Source organism: Callionymus lyra, chromosome 8 (genome assembly GCF_982586985.1).
Source record: "Callionymus lyra chromosome 8, fCalLyr1.hap1.1, whole genome shotgun sequence".
Lineage (NCBI taxonomy): Eukaryota > Metazoa > Chordata > Actinopteri > Syngnathiformes > Callionymidae > Callionymus > Callionymus lyra.
Window position 1 is genome coordinate 27453843 of NC_141825.1, and position 20473 is coordinate 27474315.

General features: G+C 41.6%; 3 protein-coding genes and 1 long non-coding RNA gene across 4 annotated transcripts; 3 read left to right on the forward strand and 1 right to left on the reverse strand.

Moving 5' to 3' along the window:
* Window positions 1-477: 477 nt before the first annotated feature.
* pclaf (PCNA clamp associated factor) lies at window positions 478-1537 on the forward strand. The gene is made up of 4 exons (XM_087797487.1): window positions 478-617; window positions 916-996; window positions 1167-1344; window positions 1406-1537. Exons 1-4 carry the CDS (start codon window positions 566-568, stop codon window positions 1443-1445), a joined length of 351 nt encoding a protein of 116 aa, XP_087653613.1. The 5' UTR covers window positions 478-565; the 3' UTR covers window positions 1446-1537.
* Window positions 1538-2679: 1142 nt separating this feature from the next.
* fcsk (fucose kinase) lies at window positions 2680-10081 on the forward strand. Its single transcript, XM_087797648.1, has 23 exons — window positions 2680-3079; window positions 3139-3290; window positions 3347-3397; window positions 3469-3594; window positions 3667-3739; window positions 4202-4299; window positions 4376-4456; window positions 4523-4642; window positions 4698-4830; window positions 4888-4994; window positions 5056-5157; window positions 5459-5632; window positions 6194-6267; window positions 6333-6688; window positions 6750-6978; window positions 7915-8081; window positions 8144-8365; window positions 8430-8573; window positions 9067-9186; window positions 9249-9436; window positions 9491-9590; window positions 9646-9869; window positions 9941-10081. The coding sequence occupies exons 1-23, from the start codon at window positions 3007-3009 to the stop codon at window positions 10040-10042; spliced, it is 3216 nt and encodes a 1071-aa protein (XP_087653774.1). The 5' UTR covers window positions 2680-3006; the 3' UTR covers window positions 10043-10081.
* Window positions 10034-11258, reverse strand: commd9 (COMM domain containing 9). The gene is made up of 6 exons (XM_087797649.1): window positions 11160-11258; window positions 10865-10981; window positions 10651-10790; window positions 10552-10586; window positions 10382-10485; window positions 10034-10248 (listed from the first exon to the last, which is right to left on the reverse strand). Exons 1-6 carry the CDS (start codon window positions 11208-11210, stop codon window positions 10117-10119), a joined length of 579 nt encoding a protein of 192 aa, XP_087653775.1. The 5' UTR covers window positions 11211-11258; the 3' UTR covers window positions 10034-10116.
* A 231-nt stretch (window positions 11259-11489) lies between these two features.
* Window positions 11490-15445, forward strand: LOC148074470 (uncharacterized). Its single transcript, XR_015712095.1, has 5 exons — window positions 11490-11591; window positions 12759-12897; window positions 14459-14555; window positions 14957-15021; window positions 15140-15445. It is a non-coding gene; the product is annotated as an uncharacterized LOC148074470 (long non-coding RNA).
* The last annotated feature ends 5028 nt before the right edge of the window (window positions 15446-20473 follow it).

Below are 20473 nucleotides of genomic sequence, written 5' to 3' on the forward strand. Positions count from 1 at the left end.
TTTATAAATATATATATATATATATATATATATATATATATATATATAACATGGAAATAAATTGCTCAACTTATCAATGTAGTTCCTTAAACGCATCACCAGTCGCCTGTATATAGATGTATGTATTTAGTCTTTTTTTTTAGGTAGGTAGGTAGAACTTTATTGATCTTTAAATGTTATGAAGATTTATTGAAATTGTTTTTTTTCCAAATTATCCACAGCAAATACAGCCATTATTTCATAAAAAAATATCAAAATAAAATAAGAACAAGAACAAAGAGAAACAAAGATTTTTATAGTATTAGTCCATTATTAGATTATTAATAATTATTAAAAAAGGTTCTTCAAGTAACTAATACTAAAAACTAATTTCTTTACTTTTTCTCCTTGTTGTTATGGTGCGCGCTCCCGCGTTGGGGGGAAGTGCACGAGGGTGAAGAATCTACAACCGGAAGCGGCGGAAGGAGAAATCTCCCGCCTCCTCAGAAGCTTTTTAAAACAGGCGGGAGTCACGGACACATCTGCCGCTTTTTCAGCCCCAGAGTTTCATAACATCAAACCAACCATGGTTCGAACTAAGGCCGACTCGGGATCCTGTCCAGCCTCGTACAGAAAAGGTATCAAATTATTTTCTATTTCCTCGATCTTTGTGTTGGTTTCTCTAGACGAGGCGCCGTTTCTATAACGCGGGTTTTTCCTTGAAGTTCTGGACTCACCGATCTTTGATGTACTATTTAGTTAGTAAACTATTTAACGGAGATTGTTGAGGTGTCAGAAGTCAAAGCTTCTGCATCACTTTACACTGTTGTTAATCTTCTCATAATAGAGTTGAACGTCTGCAGTTTAGTGACCTCAATAAATAAATAAATTATTGATTCAATTGAGGTAATACTTGTATTTTTTTTCTGCTCGCAGCTGTTGCAGCTTCTGCACCAAGAAAGTCTCTGGGCTCGAACTCTGCAGGTTCCTCCAGAGACAGCCAGCCCACAACACCAGGTATACAAACACTGAAGTGCAAAGAGAGCCATCGTGCTTTGCCTTTTAAGAAATCAATGTACCCTCAAAACTGTTTTAATCCTGCGTGTTATACTTGGATGGATGTATTCAATATTGACTGTAAAGGTTTGCTTCAACAAAAGTGTTATAACTTGTGTCTGTATTCTCAGGAAAAGGCAAATATGCAGGAGGGAACCCCATCTGTCCTCGTCCCACGCCCACTTGGCAGAAGGGAATAGGAGATTTTTTCGGGGGTCCTGGTAGAAAACCAGAAAAGGAGAATCAATCTCCATGTGTCGAAGATGACGAAGAGGCAGGAGGCAGCGGCGTCCCGAGCAGCAGCAGGAAGTAAGTCAAGTGACACGTGAATTGTTCGTTGGTGATTCTGACGCTTCTTTTGTGTGTCCAGGGCCCGCCCTCTACCTGCCGGTGACGACGAGGACGACTAGAGGCCGCGGCCATTTGTAAATAGTTCTGATTTGTACATGAATTAGTTTTTAGCTCTTTTTTTTCATTAAAATGTTCATTTTATACATTCCAAGTTGATTTTGTGTCTTTTTTTTTAAACAAGTCTCTATTGAGTCCATGTTTTGTCTCACTCTGTTGCTCATGAATGTTGGGCATCTGTTGCCACTAAACGAGAAATTTGAACGTGTGGTTTTTATATTTGTTGTTATTTGAGAAGAAAGAGACCCTTTTATTTTCTGTGCAATTTTTATATAAATTCCCTGTTCATTGTCAGGAGTAGATTTTTTATTTTTATTTTCTTTGATGCAGAAGAGGATGTTTAACTATGTCATGTTTAACGTGTAGCCTTCTGCAACTCAACACTAGTTAACTATTCTTAATATATTAGAAATGTCTCCCTAAATATATCTTTAAACGGCATCAAATACAGTTCTACTGATTTGCATTCTCAGCAGTAGCTGTCATTATTACACATGAATGAAAATAACTTTTGAAACAATGTTTTCAAGTATAAATGTGTGTTTATAGATGGAGGATTGTGGAACCTCTGCTTTTTTTGCTCCATTCCTGGTCAATTATAGCGGTTGGTTAAGTAAAGACTGGTTGATTTACCTCATAAGACAATCTATAGATCCAGTCTTAAAAATCGTCTCAATTTTAAATGGAAATTATAGGTTTGCTACAAATTGCCTACTGTTAATAAATATTCATTCTTGCAAGTATACCGTTAAATTGTAAATGTCTTCACATTACAGTTCTAGAAGGAAAATGTAAAAGTAAATGTGTTTTTACAATATTAATATAGACATTTTTTGGGAAGCCAAATACTTTTTACATTTTAAACTCGTAGATATGTCTAAAATATACTGCGGACTGTATTTGTATACATCCTTTTTTTTGTATTTCTTATTTAAAATGATTTACTTATATTTAATATGTACAATTAATGTTTTTCCTCCAAGTTTATTTAATTTTCCGTTTCTCGAGATCTCGTGGGTTCTCGCGTGAAGTAAACAACCCCTCGAGTCGCATGCAGCCAACGAGGGGTTCTTTACTTTCTTAAGTTGCTTTCTTATTACTATTCTTCAATTTACTTAAGCTCTTATAAAAAAAACTTTTACTTGTTTTGTTTTCGCTGCGGCAAGTTGTCTTCTTCTAGCGACGTCTGTCTAATCTCGCGAGAACCCACGAGATCTCCAGAAACTGAAACTTAAATAAAATTAACAGCAAAAACATAAATTGTACATATTAAACATTAATAAATGATTTTACATAAGGAATACAAAACAAAGGATTTATACAAAAAAAAATGTAACATGTCTTTTTTTGGTGAGTTCCACGTGTGGGAGTAGATGGTTAAAAGCGCGTTACTCTCATAATACGTCAGAGTAGAAGGTAAACAATTAGCATCAGGTTAGCATCGTCGGCTAACTGTCTAGTCCACGCCTTCACTGAATAAAGTCATGACAAGGAAGTGACTGAGGACGATCTGAAGTGCGATATTTGGCTCTTAAAATCCGAGTTAAAGTTGGATCCGTGAAGATGCAGAAGTTCAGCTGGACGCTGGTGGTTCTGACCTGTCAACACAAAGACAGCGTGACCTGGTTCCAGAGAGGTGACTGACCCACACACTCCTTCTCCCTGCGGTGCTAACCTTCTCTGTGTGACTCCTAGAGCTGGACCTGAGGCAGCAGAGAGGGTCTATATCTCAGGACAGTCTGGTCCTGGTGGTTCAGGACCACCAGGAGTCTCTTGGCAGCGGTGGTGCGACTCTCAATGCTCTCCTGGTGGCAGCAGAACACCTGAGCAGTCGCGCTGGACACACTGTGAGTCCTTAAATATGTTGAAAATGATGTGTTAAATAAAGTGTTTTGTGTGTCAGGTTATTACTGCGGATGTCCTGGAACAAGCTCACATACTAATACTTCACAGTGTAAGTATTTAGCAACTTCTGGGCGAATCAAATCCAGACCGTCTTTGACTTTGGTATCTGTCAACTCTTAGGGACGTGACTTTCCCTGGAGCTCCTGCAGTCGCTCCTTCTGCTGGCTCCCTCAGGAGAGACGCAACCATGCGGTGCAGGCTCCGGTGTGTGTCCTGGACCTCCTGCTAGACTGCCTCACGTCTCAGGTGACCGACGGAGACACTTGTTGGTCCATGATGACCCATGAAGGTCTCACTCCTCTGCTGTGTGTCCATCAGGTCTGCCCTGGTTCTCCTCCTGGAGTTTGGGTCTGCAGTACTGACATGATCCTCCACGTCCCTCCAGAGTTCAGTCAGTAAATATTTGTAAACATCATTTATTCATGCGTTGCAATGGCAGGTGTACTGTGTTACATAGACCTGATTAAAATAATATGACTTATCCACTTACTTAATAATCAGAATAGCAATTATTATAATTAAATATCTTAATTATCAAGTATCCTGATGAGAATAACGATGTGTCAGTTTTGGTAATAAGTAAGTAAGTAAGTAATTTGTATTTTTATAGCGTTTTTCCAGACCAGGGTCACAAAGCGCTTAAACAATCAAAACAATATTCAATAAAATATATACTTTAAAGGTCAAGATAATACTGAGAACAACACAGGAGTTCCAGAAAATAAAGGAAAAGCCTGAACAAATAAAAATGTTTTAAGATTTAATACCATAAATGGGGGTCAAAATTACTTTTGCACCCAATAAATTGAACATGCGCTCAAGAGCAAGTTGATTCAACGATGTCTGTCGGCAGCTCTTTCCTGGCAGGGCTTCTCGGGCGTCCGGGTGTTGGCGCTGCCGGGCGACGAGTCTTATGCTCAGAATCATGGGGTGTATGTGTCAGACCAGCAGGTAAGCGACAAGTTATCTCTAAACACCTCCAAAAACCTCAGATCAAATATGCTTGAGTCCTTTTTTTTCTTGAAAGGGTGATGTGTGCGACATCATCTACAGGGGAACGACCGAACAGATCGCTAAAGCTGTGATGCATGATGGGAAAGTGGCGCTGGTAAATTTAATGCAGTTGAAGATGAGCTTTCAAGCGAGTGTTTCTAATGTCTCTCCATCGTCTCAGGTGTCTGGGCCTGTCTTCTTTGACCGCTTTGTTTCAGAAAAGCTGCTTCAGACTCATGTGACGTCACCTTTGGACGGCTGCACCTACCTGGGCCTGGACTCTGGAGCCCCGCCCCTCCAGGTACCACAGGAGCCCCCCCATCGACACATCCTCTCCTCAACCCTCTCTTCTGCAGCTCTCTCTGTTCCTGGACATCCTCAAATGTCTCTGCTCAGAGTCTGTGGATCAGTTTCTCAGAGAAGATCCTGCTCTAGCCAACGCGAGGACACAACTATGGAGGACGCTGAGGGGAACACGTCTGTCTCTGGGTAAATAATACTTATATTTCTACCTTGAAATCAAAAATTGAAGTATTTCTTGTGCAGTGTACGTTTCGGGTGGACGTTATGACTACTTGGCTCTCTGTGGAAAGTCACATGTCCACAGGCTGACCCGTGATTGGCCATCAGGAAAAACTCTTTCGCACGTTGAGGTGATTCTCCAGAACATCATTAAGCTACCAGAAGTTTGCCTGATATCACTTCCTGTTTCAGAGAGAAGACGCTTTGACTCCAGGAAGTCAGATGATCAACAGCATCTTACAGGGAGAGGTTCTGGTATCGGCTGGCTCTGTAGTGCAACACTGCCACCTGCAGGTGAGGAGCTCTGGCCAATCACTGCCCTCGGAGGCTTCATACACAATGAAACACGTCGCTTGACTAAACACTAGATGGTCCAGGTAAGACCTGGATTAGACCTCACCGGAACTGTTTGTTGGATAAGATCAGATCAATGACTTGTGTGACATCTGTTCCTAGACATGGAGATGTAAACAACTTGACCGAAGACATACGTGTGTGTGTTTGTGTGTGTGTGTGTGTGTGTGTGTGTGTGTGTGTGTGTGTGTATATACTGACTCGTTGTCCATCTTGATGACATCCTAGTTTTCCGCTGCAGGGTCCCCTGAAAATCCCGTCCGGCTGTATTCTCTCCGGGCTGGTTCAACCGTCCTCCTTGAGTCTCCAAAGGCTGACCCTGCCTGATGACATCATCCTCCAGGGACACCACATACAGCTCGGCAACCTGAGGCTGAAGGTGTACACTGTTGTAGGAGCCAGGGACCTCTTGGAGGTATGACCACGTCCGCGGAGTCCAAACTATAAAAAAAAGTTTTATTCTACAGATGTTATCTCGTTCAGAAGTTTCAAACTCTCTCTGGTTATCACGTCAGTTGGAGCCGTTTACTGTTATTTATTTATTCATACAAAACTCTGCAGCCAGAATTCTGAGCCGCTCTAGTAGAAGAACTCACATTTCTCCTTCAAACTCTTCACTGGCTGCCAGTTTCTTTCAGGATCATTTTAAAATTCTGGTTCTTACTTTCAGATCTATTCATGGTCAGACCTTCCATCAGTGATCTGATCCAGACTTACACCCCAGCTCGGGCTCTGAGGTCTGTGGATCAGAATCTACTGATGGTTCCTAAGCTTCGGAACCATCTCTGTGTTTGATGATCTACTGAATCCTTCAAGAAACATCTGAAGACACTTTTATTTGTGCAGGCTTTTCCTTGATTTTCTGAGACAAGTTCTCTAGAAATGTAAATTACTTACTTACTAAATATATATATATATATATATATATATATATATATATATATATATATATAATCCAATGGTCTTATTTTCATAGGTATCCACTGACAAAGACGAGTCCTCCTTCCTGAACAAAGACTGGACCTCCTTTTACCAAACCCATGGAGTACAGTAAGACCGAAGTGGACCAATAAAAAAAGGATTTTATTTTAAAAGATGATTTCATTCCTTCATAGATCGAAGGACCTTTGGGTCCAAGACGATCACCGGTGTCTCCTGGAAGCTCGTCTCTTCCCAGTACTCCACCCGCAGAGGGGCGAGGTCGGCCTGGAAGAGGGCGTCGGTTGGCTGCTCGGCGGCGAAAGGGATCTGCACGGATGGAGGGAGTCATGGAGGCTCTCCCTGAAGGAGGTGCTGATGCTGACTCACCAGGAGGCGGAGCTGCAGCAGCGGGAGGAGCTCATGCACCTCGTCGGCCGTAAGAGAGTCGTGGACTCGCTGACCCACAACACGGACGCCCACCTGTTGCCCTGCTTCAGGGCGGCAGTGCTGGGGGGCCAGCAGGAGGCGCTGTTGAAGACTTTGGACCAGCGTGAGTCTCGTTGCGCCGAGAGCGACCTCGACATGGCTTTTACCGATGTGTCGTCCGTCAGTGGCCGCGGGAGGAGGGATCAGTCCGGGTGCCGCTGAGGTCGGCGTCGCCGCTCGCTGCCTCTCCTGCATCGCCGACGTGCTGGTGTGTATGGCGGCAGGAAGGGGCGGGCTTCGGAGTGGGCCGGCCGCCAACAAGGCCTGGGGTCCCGCCTACCTCTTGTTGGAGCGAGGGGACGTGGCGGGCGGCGTCGACGCACTGGCGAAGCAGCGAGTTCATTGGCTGAGCAGGTGCGTGTGGATTCATCGATTGGATCACAAACGTAATTTTTGTTAAATGCTTTAGTTCGTTAGTTAGTTGTGGAGTAACTAGTGTTGTTTTCATGGCATTGATCATACACTTCAGATTGAGCAGGTTTCCACAAAAGGGATAAAAGATTTTTTTTAAATGTCTGATTGTATTTTTGTATTTTATTATTTCTATAAATTGACAATTTATGCTACCTGGAACAAAACGTATGTATTACAGGACTCTAAATGTACTTGTAAGTAAGCCATTCATACTTGTGACAGCTTCATGATTTATTTTCAATTATTTGAAACGCCTAACAGTCTAAACCAGTGATTCCCAACCTGTGGGCCGCGGCCCCCCGGTGGGCCGCAAAATCGTTTCCAAAATGGTATCATTTTTTTTTAGAAGGGTGGATGTAATAAAAATACACATAATGATTTTAAATGTTAAAACTCATTAAATATTATTTTCATTATATTGTTTTTATTATATTATTATTATATTATTGGTCTAATACTGAAGGTGTTGTTACAGTTGCTGTGTTAGTGACTGTGGAGTTTCCAATATGTTTCTCCTTTATTGATTTCAGTCTTTTATGATCAATCTTCAATAAAGAAAAGTGCTCTGAGAACGCATTTTAATGCCTTCGTATTTACGGGGTCTAAGGTGGGCCGCAAAGGGTTTTTGAGACTTAAAAGTGGGCCCTGAGATGGAAAAGGTTGGGGACCAGTGGTCTAAACCTTTTCTGTTTGCTTCTTCTGTCTGTTCAAAAATATAACATCCACTGGGAAACTAAATCATGTATTGCTTTTCATGTTTAGATACATTTTTTTTGAATCCCCTGATCTTGTTTCATTACTCTGTTGTATTGAAGGAGCTCCTTAGCAGACGTATGCGCTGGATCAATACTTTCCTCTTCCCTGTTCATCTTCTAGGCCGGATCTTCTCGTCCGTGCAGCACGTCACTACGAGGGCGCCGCTCAAATTCTTCTACGACACACTTTGATGTCGTCACAGAAATATGTGTGCATCAGCCAACGTGACCTTCCACCTCTGGGTCAGTGGCAGGAGGTCGAGTGTCCCGCCAGACTGGACATTGCGGGTAAAAAAAAAACAGGATTTCCAAAATATTCTGAAGTTTAAAATCCTGTGTTTGTGTCCCAGGAGGCTGGAGTGACACGCCGCCTATTGCCTTCCAACACGGCGGGTCCGTCACCAACGTCGCCATCAAAGTGGACGGAAAGCGTCCCATAGGAGCTCGAGCTCGTCGCGTTCAAGAGCCGAGTCTGCTGCTGCTGAGCCGCGCCAGCGACTCGGAGGTTTGTCTGGAGTTGGCGTGCACGAGTCTGGACCACCTGAGGGACTACTGTCAGCCGCACGCCCCCGGTACCAGAGCGCCTTAGAGACAGAAGTGTGACATAAAGTGACTGAACACGGGTTTGTGTTGCAGGAGCTCTGCTGAAGGCTGTGTGTGTGTGCAGCGGTCTGGTCTCTCTCAGCGACTCTGACACTCTTGCACAGCAGCTGATGCACAGGTGGGGTGGTGGGCTGGAGCTTCAGAGCTGGTCCCGGCTCCCCACGGGCTCCGGACTGGGTGAGACACCTTTTCTAAAGATCTTTCTGCAACCTTGCTTAACCCTTGTTGTCTCTGGGTCAAGGTGACCCGAAGGCATGACAAATAATATAATTGTTTTATCCCTTGTGTTGTCTTTGGGTCAAGGTGACCCGAAGGCATGAAAACAAATGTAATTGTTTTATCCCTTGTGTTGTCTCGGTGTGTAAAGTTTATCGTGTAAACTTGTGTAAACTCATGCAGTCCCACTATAGGAGAGAAATTTTAATTTGGTTGTGAATGATTCTGATCTGAAGAAATCTAGATTGTGTGACTTATAGCTGAAGAAAATGACACATATCTTAACATTTTGAGCTGTGTTCCTAACTAGCAGCACTTTTAAAAGATTATTAGATTAAAATGGTCCTTTTGAAAAAACCTCAAATGTAACGATCATTTCCTCATGTTGTCAAAATCATCAGAAGATTCTATTCAAAACTGTTTATCCTCTTCGACTGATTTGTGACTGCTGTAGGAACCAGCAGTATCCTGGCGGGGGCGCTGCTCGCAGCCGTTTACCAATGCACTGGAAGAACCTGCGACACAGATTCTCTGATCCACAACGTTCTGTACCTGGAGCAGATGTTGACCACGGGTGAGTCCCAACCAATCCTCAAGTCCAGTGACTATATTCGGGTCCTCACTTCGCTTCATCAGGCGGCGGGTGGCAGGACCAGGTGGGCGGGTTAGTGGGCGGCATCAAAGTGGGTCGCTCCAGAAAGTGTCTCCCTCTGAGAGTTGAAGTCGAGCGTATCCATCCACCCGAGACCTTCCTGGGCCTTCTGGAGCAGCACCTGCTCCTGGTCTACACCGGCATGACCCGACTGGCTCGAAATCTCCTACAGGTTTGATTATTTAAACGAGGAGGTCAAACGAAGCCTGACCTCTGATCTTCACAGGACGTGGTCCGCTCGTGGTACAGCCGCATCCCTGCCATGGTCCAGAACGTAGAACAGCTGGTGCTGACGTCGGAGAGAAGCGCCAAAGCGGTCTCGGAGGGTGAGTTCATTCTCTTGTGTTCCTGGGGCACCGGTGAGTTCGTCTCCTTCATCAGGTTCTCTGTCGGACCTCGGCGAGTGTCTGGACCGCACGTGGCAGCAGAAGAAGTTCATGGCGCCGGGCTGTGAACCTGCATCCGTGAGGAGGATGATGGACGCGCTGCGGCCACTGGCTTTGGGTCAGAGCCTCGCCGGGGCCGGTGGTGGAGGGTTCTTGTATCTCCTCACACGCCAGGCCAACCAGAAAGATGAAGTTCTTCGTGTTCTTCAGGAGACTCTGGTGAGCTTCTGTCAAATCCAGCTCTTCTTATGACGTCGGTTTCAAGCGATCACATGACCATGTGTTCACAGGGCCTGAAAGATGTGTCGGTTCACTCGGTGCACATCGATGTCGATGGACTCACTTTGATGACATCATCCTCAGCACGTGAACATGGCGACGGAAACTGTTGACATTTTTATTATTTTCAAAAACTTTACGACAAAACGAGCCGGAATCAAACGTAAAACCGATCGATGTTCTGCCGCTACTTGGCGGCGACGGCCGACAGCTGGTCCCTGATGCGACCCAGTCCGTCCAGGATGGTGTCCAGAGACTCGCGGCTCAGCTCCACCGTCGTCGTGGCGACCGCGTCTTCAGGCGCCAACGAGTTGTTGGTCTGGCAGGATCGGTAGCAAAACATGAGAATGAAGACTAAAAACAAACTCAAATATGAATGTACAATTGAAAATAATAATAAATTCTTTCGACAAATCCGTTTGCGTTTTCTCAATCTCCTGTCGCCGACTCACCTGGAACTTCACGAGACAGGTTGGCGCACCGATCCTGCCCACGGTGTTGGACCCGGCCACCATGGAGACGCTCCAGTCCACCTGCTGCAACTGTGGGAGTGAGACTGAAGGACACGTTCAACTAGAGACTGATCACGTGACTCGGGTGAAAAAGGTGCGACTGAACCTACTCTGATCAGCGAGGGCGTCGGATTTCCACGTCGTGCTATCGAAGGGAAAAGAACCTTGTTAATGATTGAGTCGATGATCTGGTCAGAGAGGACACTCACCTGTGGTCCAGCAGGATTCGGGTCAACAGATTCTTCAGGTTGTTGTGGAAACCATCTGGAAACAACGATGAAATCTGCTCCGCTGTGTTCAGCTCATGGAAGACCACGTGGCGTGTCAGAAGCTGGAGTGATCTGGTCAGCTGCGCGGACATAGAAACAGAACCTCAGGATGGATCTTGAAGCAGATGGTAACGGATGTGGGATCCAAAGGTACCTCAGAAGCCTGGTCTGCAGGAATGTTGAAGGTCTCAGCGGTTCTCTCTACTAAATGGACGCCTGGACATTTGTGACACTGTTGGCAAATGTCTTTTACCGCTTCTTTGGAAGGAGCCTGAACACACCATGACTTCATCAGAACCGTAACATCTCTCAGAAACACAGTCAAAACTACATGAACATCTTCACGCAAACACTGCTATCATCAGAAGATAAACATGTCATCAACTTCATCTACTGTCAACCCACCATACGAGAATTAAATTTAACGTTCAAATTAATTGGTATTTTACCTTTAAAAGAAGTTGCAAATTGTTGAAATCTTCATTTGTGATCGAAGCCATGTTTTATTTGACGTCACATGATCGGCTGCTCGTTCAACACGGAAGTGGTGTCGCCCCCTACTGGTCCAAAGCTTTTCAACATGTAGGTTAAACAGTAGCCTGGCATCGCAGAACACATTTACAAAGTCTTACAACAATTTTACAAAATATAGAAACACATTTAAAAAAAAATCTGTATGGACGTATTTTAACAAGATAGTGAGAAGTCAGTATAACCTCCAGGCCACTAGGGGCGCTGCGGTGTCTAAACAGTCGACGTGACACCGGAAGTCAGGATGTCGTCATCAAGCGGGCGGGCTCATCATGGCGGGTCACTACGCGCTATATTAAGCTCCTTCAATCCGCAGCCATCCTCTCCTCTCACTCACTCTCGAGTCATGGGTAAGTCATCGAAGTCTTCTGAGCGACTTAGACAATAAGATGATCTGCTTTATTTTGTTTAACAATAACGTTTATGTCTGAGAGCGCGCATGCGCTGTCATGTGCGTAGAGATGCAGCTAAAATGCACTCGCTTGGTAAATAGATGTAATGTGGATAAATAAATAATATAACAATATATAAATATAGTTTAATGTAAGTCATATTCTGTACGGACTGTAACTGCACGTGTTGTCAAGATCGCATGTTAAAATACTTCATTTATGTTACACGTGCTTTTCTACTTTGTATCCAGATTCTAAATTCCTTATTTAAGATTGAATTTTGCGATCACTAGTTTATATCTTCTTGGCGCCTGTAGATACAGATCTTACGGGTATAGAAGCAAAGCATGTAATTACATTTACTCCTTAAATATATAGTCCTTAAAACGACTGAATTTTTCCATCAGTCCAGTTGAGATATTGTGTTGTGACGTTTAACTTGTATTAAAAACTGTCAATCTAACAAAGACATTAAACTGATCAACAGTAATGTGTTGGTCCTGAACATTTTTCTGTGTAAAACTTTAATGTCTTAAGTAAAAACTTGGTTTGAAGCCGATATACTTTTATTGCATTTGTATTTTTTATTATTTTCAGATGTAGTTAAATCTCAGAAAATGCAAACGTGAAAGTGTTAAATATGCTCTATAAGCTCCAGCTTGTCATTGACTTTTACTGACTCGGTTACTGAAGCCATGTCACAGTATAATTAGCAGAAGTCTGTTTAGAACGTTGTGTGAAAACTTTATAAATATTGTGTTGCAGGAGTCGACACGATCACGTGTGAAATACCAGAATGAATCCAAATCCTTGAGCAATGAATGGACAGAATATTGAATGAAATGCAAAACCACTGATTTTAAGTGACATCTTGTGTCCTGTATCGAAAATGTTGATGGCGTGTCGTCGCCACATCATGATATTGCAGGCAGATCAGAATGCGGATATTAACCGTGTCCACTGGACCTACTTCCACTAAGTCCACTAGGACCCCGATGTTCGCTGACAAACCTGAGTTACACTGAAAACTAATGTAAAGACTCGTTGACCTTTGAACTGACTCAGAGTTTGTGTCCACGTGTTTCATGAATCAACTTAAATTTAAAAAATGTATATTATTTTCAGGGGTGCGTGCGGACCAAGACGGTGAAGAAACCCCCTCGTGTCATCGAGTATTGCACTCATCTGGGGAATGACTTCTACACCAACAAGTGTGAGGAGATCATGATCATCTCCAGCAAGAAGCTGCGCAACAAGATCGCAGGTGAGACATGGATCAGTTAAAACTAATACTGGGTCACAAGTGAAGATGGTCTGAGCTGTGTCTCAAATCACATACTTGTGTACTTCAACTTAGTATTTTAGTGCATAAGTGTCTCAATTCTTGGTATGTAAATGTAGTGCTCCATACACACTTAATTGTCACTAAAACACATACAAAACTGAGTATGGATCGATTGACACTTTCTACACTAAACGACTCCATCTTAGTGACTTAGTTAACGGAAGTTACGTCATGTATAAATAAAACGGGTGTATTTTCTGCAGCAGTAGGAGGATGACGATACCGTCGTAAATATTTCGCCAATATTTCTCGTATTTCTTGATCCAAACGTGCTGCCAGCAGGTGGCGATGGTGTTCCTACAGCTGGTTGAAATCATCCTTAAATAGTAGAAGAAGAAGCTGTCGCGTCATTTCCTGTTAGTGTGTAGCAGCAGAGTTTGATTTGAGACATACTATCTGTGGAGGATTAGTTACTAGTTAGTATGTACACTATCCTGATGATACTAACTTCTAGTATACTAAGAGAAGTGTGTTTGAGACATACTATCTGTGGAGGATTAGTTACTAGTTAGTACGTACACTATCCTGATGATACTAACTTCTATTATACTAAGAAGTATGTTTGAGACGTACTATCTGTGGAGAATTAGTTACTAGTTAGTACGTACACTATCCTGATGATACTAACTTCTAGTATACTAAGAGAAGTGTGTTTGAGACATACTATCTGTGGAGGATTAGTTACTAGTTAGTACGTACACTATCCTGATGATACTAACTTCTAGTATACTAAGAGAAGTGTGTTTGAGACATACTATCTGTGGAGGATTAGTTACTAGTTAGTACGTACACTATCCTGATGATACTAACTTCTAGTATACTAAGAGAAGTATGTTTGAGACATACTATCTGTGGAGGATTAGTTACTAGTTAGAACGTACACTATCCTGATCATACTAACCAGTGTCCTGATGAAGACCAAAAGCAGGCCTGAACCATGTGCTCCAACAGCTTCACATCAGATCCTGGCTCTCGCCTTATTTTAGTTGACTTGTATTTATGACTAGTTTTAAATTGACTTGAGTCGTGGCGCTCTGACTCAACATAGGATGAACGATTATTGAAAAATGTATATAATTACGATCATTTTTTTTTTTTTAGTCTACACTTTATCTTGAGAATCATTTATTGTATTAAAGTAATTGTTAAGATAAAGTCAAAGGAAGCAAACCTTAAAATAAAGGTTTATTTAGTTCCTCTGATGACACTTGTAAACAAACATATTCACTGCAAACACTAAACTAGTGTAAAAACTAAAAGTGTGAAACATATTTATGAGTCAATAATCAAACGTACAAACTTCACGTCTGGATTCAAATGAACGATGTCAGGATGTAAAGTTGAAAACACTGTAGTTTGTTTCTTCTGCTGCTCTTTAGCTTCTCTAGACGTCACTGATCAACGGGTTCAAGCAAAATTGCAAATGTGATTAATCGGTCAGCACTAGTATCAACTTCCTTTTCTTTTTTTCCACCAACAGGTATGTGACTCACCTGATGAGGGTCCAGAGAGGTCCTGTCAGAAGAATCTGTATTAATCTTCAGGAGGAGCAGGAGAGGAGGGACTACGTACCTGAGGTCAGTCAACAAACTAGTCAGAATAACTCGTAGAGACGTGTTGAACATATCCTGGTGTAGAACTTTAATGTCTTTAGTAAAAACTGGATTTGAAGCCGATATACTTTTCTTTTAAATGAATCCAAATCCTTGAGCAATGAATGGACAGAATATTGAATGAAATGCAAAACCACTGATTTTAAAAAGACCTCTTGTGTCCTGTATCGAAAATGTTGATGGCGTGTCGTCGCCACATCATGATATTGCAGGCAGATCAGAATGCGGATATTAACCGTGTCCACTGGACCTACTTCCACTAAGTCCACTAGGACCCCGATGTTCGCTGACAAACCTGAGTTACACTGAAAACTAATGTAAAGACTCGTTGACCTTTGAACTGACTTGTAACTGGTGAACCTCAGGTGTCGGCTCTGGACCAGGAACTCATGGAAGTGGACCCGACATGAAGGAGATGTTGAAACTGATGGTGAGTCTCGACGATGGTTTGGAAACATGTTCCTGGACACCTACACTTGTGGACCTTCTGAAGAACAGCAGGTTCTGACCCTCGGTTCTGAGTGTAACTTCTTCTCTCGACCCTGCAGGTGACGCAGACGACTGTCAACATGAACTTCAAGCAGCGACGAGGTCTTCAGAGAGTCCTCGAACCATCATGTCCGAGCTGCTGAGGATCAGAACCATGTTTGTAACGACTGAGCTGAGAAGCTTCGGTTCTCCATGATCATGACCATCATGGAGTGAAACTGATTTTACAAAAGTCTTTATTTAAGAGTCGTTTAAATTTAAAGCTAAACTGACTCCAACATGGTTTCTTCACGACGACCATCACTGCTGTCTTAACGTTCTTTGTCAAGTCGTCCAATTATTGTTTTTGTACAAATAAATCTGAAAAGAAACTTGTTGCACTTTGTGTTTATTACCTTAAAGTAAAATCTTGTACAACTTTAACTTATGTGTAACTAACTACCTCATTACATTTAAATCTTTCAATGAAAAATATTTTGATTATTCAGAGAATATTGTACGTGCATTTCACTAGGCCTTCAGTGGCGCATGTTTGCACTTGTAAGTATATATTGAGTATTAAGTGCCTTGTATTTGTTCTAGAAAAGCGCTCGACTCTTACTAGGATCGCACTCCCTGCTTGTAGGTGCTGGACTCTCCAGGATCGATCCATGCTTCTGTTCCTGAGCCACCATGGCGTTCTTCCAGTAACTCCACCTGTAGATTTCTTCTTATCTTCCACTTCTGTCGGTGGTTCATCCCATGCAGGGGTTTCTTCTCATGATGTTCCTCCTCCTGGCAGTTACTCTGTTTACTAGACTAGGAACGTGTTTTCTTTGGCCTCATTTATTCAGCGACGCATCCGTTGGATCTAAGAATTAATTGCTCAGCACTTTGTATCTGCCAATGAGCTCATGTGTCTTCATTTAAGTACAGATACTCGCGAATACACGTGAATTTCTCTCTAAGGAGATGAATAAAGTATCTAGATCTCAAATAATATTAAAAAGCTAATTTTTTTAAACTTATTTTAGAATATGAAACCCATATATTTTATAGATTCATTAGAGTGAAAATGAAAACCCAAAATGCAGTTTCTTTATAAAATTATAAATGACATAAGACCAATGGAAAAAAATGATATTTGAAACAGAAACGACAGGTTTCTGAAAAGTATGTTCATTTCCATGCACTCAATACTTGGTCGTTCCTCCTCTTGCATGAATTACAGCATCAATGTGTGGAAAAGAAATAAATGTTTCGCTCTATTTGAAATTAATCTTTAAAATATATGGGTTTCACATTCAAAATATTGAACTTTTTCATTATATTAACATTTTTTGAGATGTACCTGTAAATATTTCAACTGTGTATTGTTTGTCAAAGTTGTTTGTGACCCTGGTCTAGAAATAACAATTACTTACTAATACTTTACTTTAAGACTCATTCAAGTATTTGTTTTCTTTTAAGCTCCTCGTGGTTGTCATGTGTCTGTGGAATGTTGAGGTGTTTCTGTTACGTCATTTATTTGAATTCACTTGAATCGATCTTGTTTTTGCCAGTCAGGGTGAACTGAGGCTGACATCACGGTGTGGCTGGATGTAAATGATCCTTCAAATGATCCTCCAAATAATCCAAACATCTTTTCTATGTTTGCCGCCGCAGGGAACGATCTGCTCGACGACTCGTTGTTTGATCAGAACCAGAACCTTCTTGCCCGGCGAAGGATTAACGTTCAGTTCGCTGTCACAACTTGTCTCCTCAGAGCTTTCTTGAGCGAACGTTTCCAACCCTGCAGCGACGCCTCCATTGTTTCTGTCAGAGTTATTGCTCCTGTGATCACATGATCTCTTTGTAAGAGTTCAGTGTTCCATCAGCGGTGATCTCGCCGCATTCCAGCGAGGTCAACCAACCTCGGCTGCTTCTCCAGAGGTTTGGTCGAAGATCACCTGCAACATGTTGTCGTCTCCTGGTGGATCTGAAGGTTCCTCCTCTTTTCCAGGAGTCCTCCTGGACCCCCAGACATCTGCAGGCAACCATAAAGTCCTCATCATCTCCACTACCCATGGAATAATAATATGTTAACGCTGTCACTTTTTTAAAAAAGCTTTTTTAAAACATTTCTTATGTGTTTTAGGCAATTTAAACTCCTTGTGTCTCCCTCAGCTTCAAGCAGCTGGAAAGCCAAAATAAAAGAAAACTTAATAGGGAGGGGGGTTTATTATTATTATATAATATCTCTTTAAGAATAAAAATATTGTTAAATAATATTACTAATTATTTTGAGGGCCACGGAATTCAAGAAGAAAAACAAACCAAGGGAGGAAAAGAAGTTTTGATTGACTGGTGCAAGACGTTCCAAAAAAACATTTCCAAAGGTTCCTGAAAAGATCAGAACCGTTGACTGAAGTGTTGTGAATTATGTGTCACTGTAGGTGTCAGTCAGGATTATGCTTTTACAAGCATTTTGAAAACAATTTCATCAGCGAGAATTCTGAGCCGCTCTAGTAGAAGAACTCACATTTCTCCTTCAAACTCTTCACTGGCTGCCAGTTTCTTTCAGGATCATTTTAAAATTCTGGTTCTTTCTTCAGATCTATTCATGGTCAGACCTTCCATCAGTGATCTGATCCAGACTTACACCCCAGCTCGGGCTCTGAGGTCTGTGGATCAGAATCTACTGATGGTTCCTGAACTTCTGGACCAGAGGAGAGAAATCCTTCCAGACTGTTGCTCCTAAACTTTGGAACCATCTCTGTGTTTGATGATCTACTGACTCCTTCAAGAAACATCTGTGTTTGATGATCTACTGACTCCTTCAAGAAACGTCTGTGTTTGATGATATACTGACTCCTTCAAGAAACATGTGTGTTTGATGATCTACTGACTCCTTCAAGAAACATCTGTGTTTTATGATCTACTGACTCTTTCAAGAAACATCTGTGTTTGATGATCTACTGACTCCTTCAAGAAACATCTGTGTTTGATGATCTACTGACTCCTTCAAGAAACATCTGTGTTTGATGATCTACTGACTCCTTCAAGAAACATCTGTGTTTGATGATCTACTGACTCCTTCAAGAAACATCTGTGTTTGATGATCTACTGACTCCTTCAAGAAACGTCTGTGTTTGATGATATACTGACTCCTTCAAGAAACATCTGTGTTTGATGATCTACTGACTCCTTCAAGAAACATCTGTGTTTGATGATCTACTGACTCCTTCAAGAAACATCTGTGTTTGATGATCTACTGACTCCTTCAAGAAACATCTGTGTTTGATGATCTACTGACTCCTTCAAGAAACATCTGTGTTTTATGATCTACTGACTCCTTCAAGAACCATCTGTGTTTGATGATCTACTGACTCCTTCAAGAAACATCTGTGTTTGATAGATCTACTGACTCCTTCAAGAAACATCTGTGTTTGATAGATCTACTGACTCCTTCAATAAACATCTGTGTTTGATGATCTACTGACTCCTTCAAGAAACATCTGTGTTTGATAGATCTACTGACTCCTTCAAGAAACATCTGTGTTTGATGATCTACTGACTCCTTCAAGAAACATCTGTGTTTGATAGATCTACTGACTCCTTCAAGAAACATCTGTGTTTGATGATCTACTGACTCCTTCAAGAAACATCTGTGTTTGATGATCTACTGACTCCTTCAAGAAACATCTGTGTTTGATGATCTACTGACTCCTTCAAGAAACATCTGTGTTTTATGATCTACTGACTCCTTCAAGAAACATCTGTGTTTGATGATCTACTGACTCCTTCAAGAAACATCTGTGTTTGATGATCTACTGACTCCTTCAAGAAACATCTGTGTTTTATGATCTACTGACTCCTTCAAGAAACATCTGTGTTTGATGATCTACTGACTCCTTCAAGAAACATGTGTGTTTGATGATCTACTGACTCCTTCAAGAAACATCTGTGTTTGATGATCTACTGACTCCTTCAAGAAACATCTGTGTTTGATGATCTACTGACTCCTTCAAGAAACATGTGTGTTTGATGATCTACTGACTCCTTCAAGAAACATCTGTGTTTGATGATCTACTGACTCCTTCAAGAAACATCTGTGTTTGATGATCTACTGACTCCTTCAAGAAACATCTGTGTTTGATGATCTACTGACTCCTTCAAGAAACATCTCTGTGTTTGATGATCTACTGACTCCTTCAAGAAACATCTGTGTTTGATGATCTACTGACTCCTTTAAGAAACATCTCAAGACACTTTTATTTGTTCAGGCCTTTCCTTGATTTTCTGGAACTACTGTTGTGTTATCAGTTTTATCTTGATCTTTAAAGTATATATTTTATTGATTGTTTGATTGTTTAAGCGCTTTGTGACCCTGGTCTGGAAAAGTGCTATATAAATAAAAATTACTTACTTACTTACTTAATTATGTCGTACTATACGTTTTAAAATAAAAAAAAATCGATCTACTTTTCTATAACAAAGATGTAGTTTTTTTAGACGATATAGTGTAGAGCAGATAACATCCACCAAAGTCATGTTCTCACGATTTGATTTGATCTTTTTGGTTGTTAGATAAGATCTTTTAAGCATTAATTTACCAGTTATAACACATGAATGGAAACTTAAGATTTTTAACTTTAACTTTAACTTAGCTAGTGGATGACAATGGAAGATGCAGTTATATGCGAAATTAAACTTTTTCCATCTCAAATGAAGTGCATCGTGTGTTAATATGCATGAGTTGTTAACAATAGTAATAATTAATATATCATGTAGCTGCGTCTAAAAGTGTTGTTTTTCTTTTCATTTTAACTTATGTTTAGATTTGAGCGTCTCTTGAAAAGATCTCGGTACGAAGACCATTATTACGTCCTAATGGACTAAAAGACTTTCACAGGAAATGACCTGGTGTCATAAAATAATCTAAAAAAAATGCATGTATAAAAATAGAAAATAATGGAAAAAATGTCACTAATATCACTGTTCGCTGCACAGATGATGATGTTTGTAGTCCCAAGTGTTACTAACTTTTTACACAAATTTCAAATGACAGGCCTCAGGAAGTCAAATCTTGGGGACCCCCACTCAAGATCTACAACACTCCTTCACTCCACCTCCTCCTGTATGCTCTTCATCAGGTCTTCCTCGTCGCTGGTTCTGATCCACTATAAGAGTTTTAGACGTGAAGGGTTAAAATATTTTCTTCATCTTCAGGTATCGTTTTTCTTTTCCCGCAAACATTTTTCTGCACATCTCAACAAGCACGACACTCCAGTAAATGTTGCGCTAATCTCCCTTCTTTTCTCGCTCTGTCAATCACTCTGCCCTCGGGTGAGGAGCGTGTCGAGGTGGTGCTGCTCAGGTGTCGAGGTGGTCGCCAGCTCAGGTGTGCAGGGGAGGCCAGGAGCTCAGTCGGC

Bases quoted from the DNA above. Each gene is read 5' to 3' on its own strand.
- fcsk (XM_087797648.1), top strand. From the start codon at position 3,007: ATGCAGAAGTTCAGCTGGACGCTGGTGGTTCTGACCTGTCAACACAAA. The intron at 4,831-4,887 runs GTAAATAATACT...TTTCTTGTGCAG, and splicing joins GGGAACACGTCTGTCTCTGG to TGTACGTTTCGGGTGGACGT. The intron at 8,366-8,429 runs GTACCAGAGCGC...TTTGTGTTGCAG, and splicing joins CTGTCAGCCGCACGCCCCCG to GAGCTCTGCTGAAGGCTGTG.
- commd9 (XM_087797649.1), bottom strand. From the start codon at position 11,210: ATGGCTTCGATCACAAATGAAGATTTCAACAATTTGCAACTTCTTTTA. The intron at 10,982-11,159 runs GTAAAATACCAA...TGGTGTGTTCAG, and splicing joins ATTTGCAACTTCTTTTAAAG to GCTCCTTCCAAAGAAGCGGT. The intron at 10,791-10,864 runs GTACCTTTGGAT...ATGTCCGCGCAG, and splicing joins CTGCAGACCAGGCTTCTGAG to CTGACCAGATCACTCCAGCT.
- pclaf (XM_087797487.1), top strand. From the start codon at position 566: ATGGTTCGAACTAAGGCCGACTCGGGATCCTGTCCAGCCTCGTACAGA. The intron at 618-915 runs GTATCAAATTAT...TTCTGCTCGCAG, and splicing joins TCCAGCCTCGTACAGAAAAG to CTGTTGCAGCTTCTGCACCA. The intron at 1,345-1,405 runs GTAAGTCAAGTG...TTGTGTGTCCAG, and splicing joins GTCCCGAGCAGCAGCAGGAA to GGCCCGCCCTCTACCTGCCG.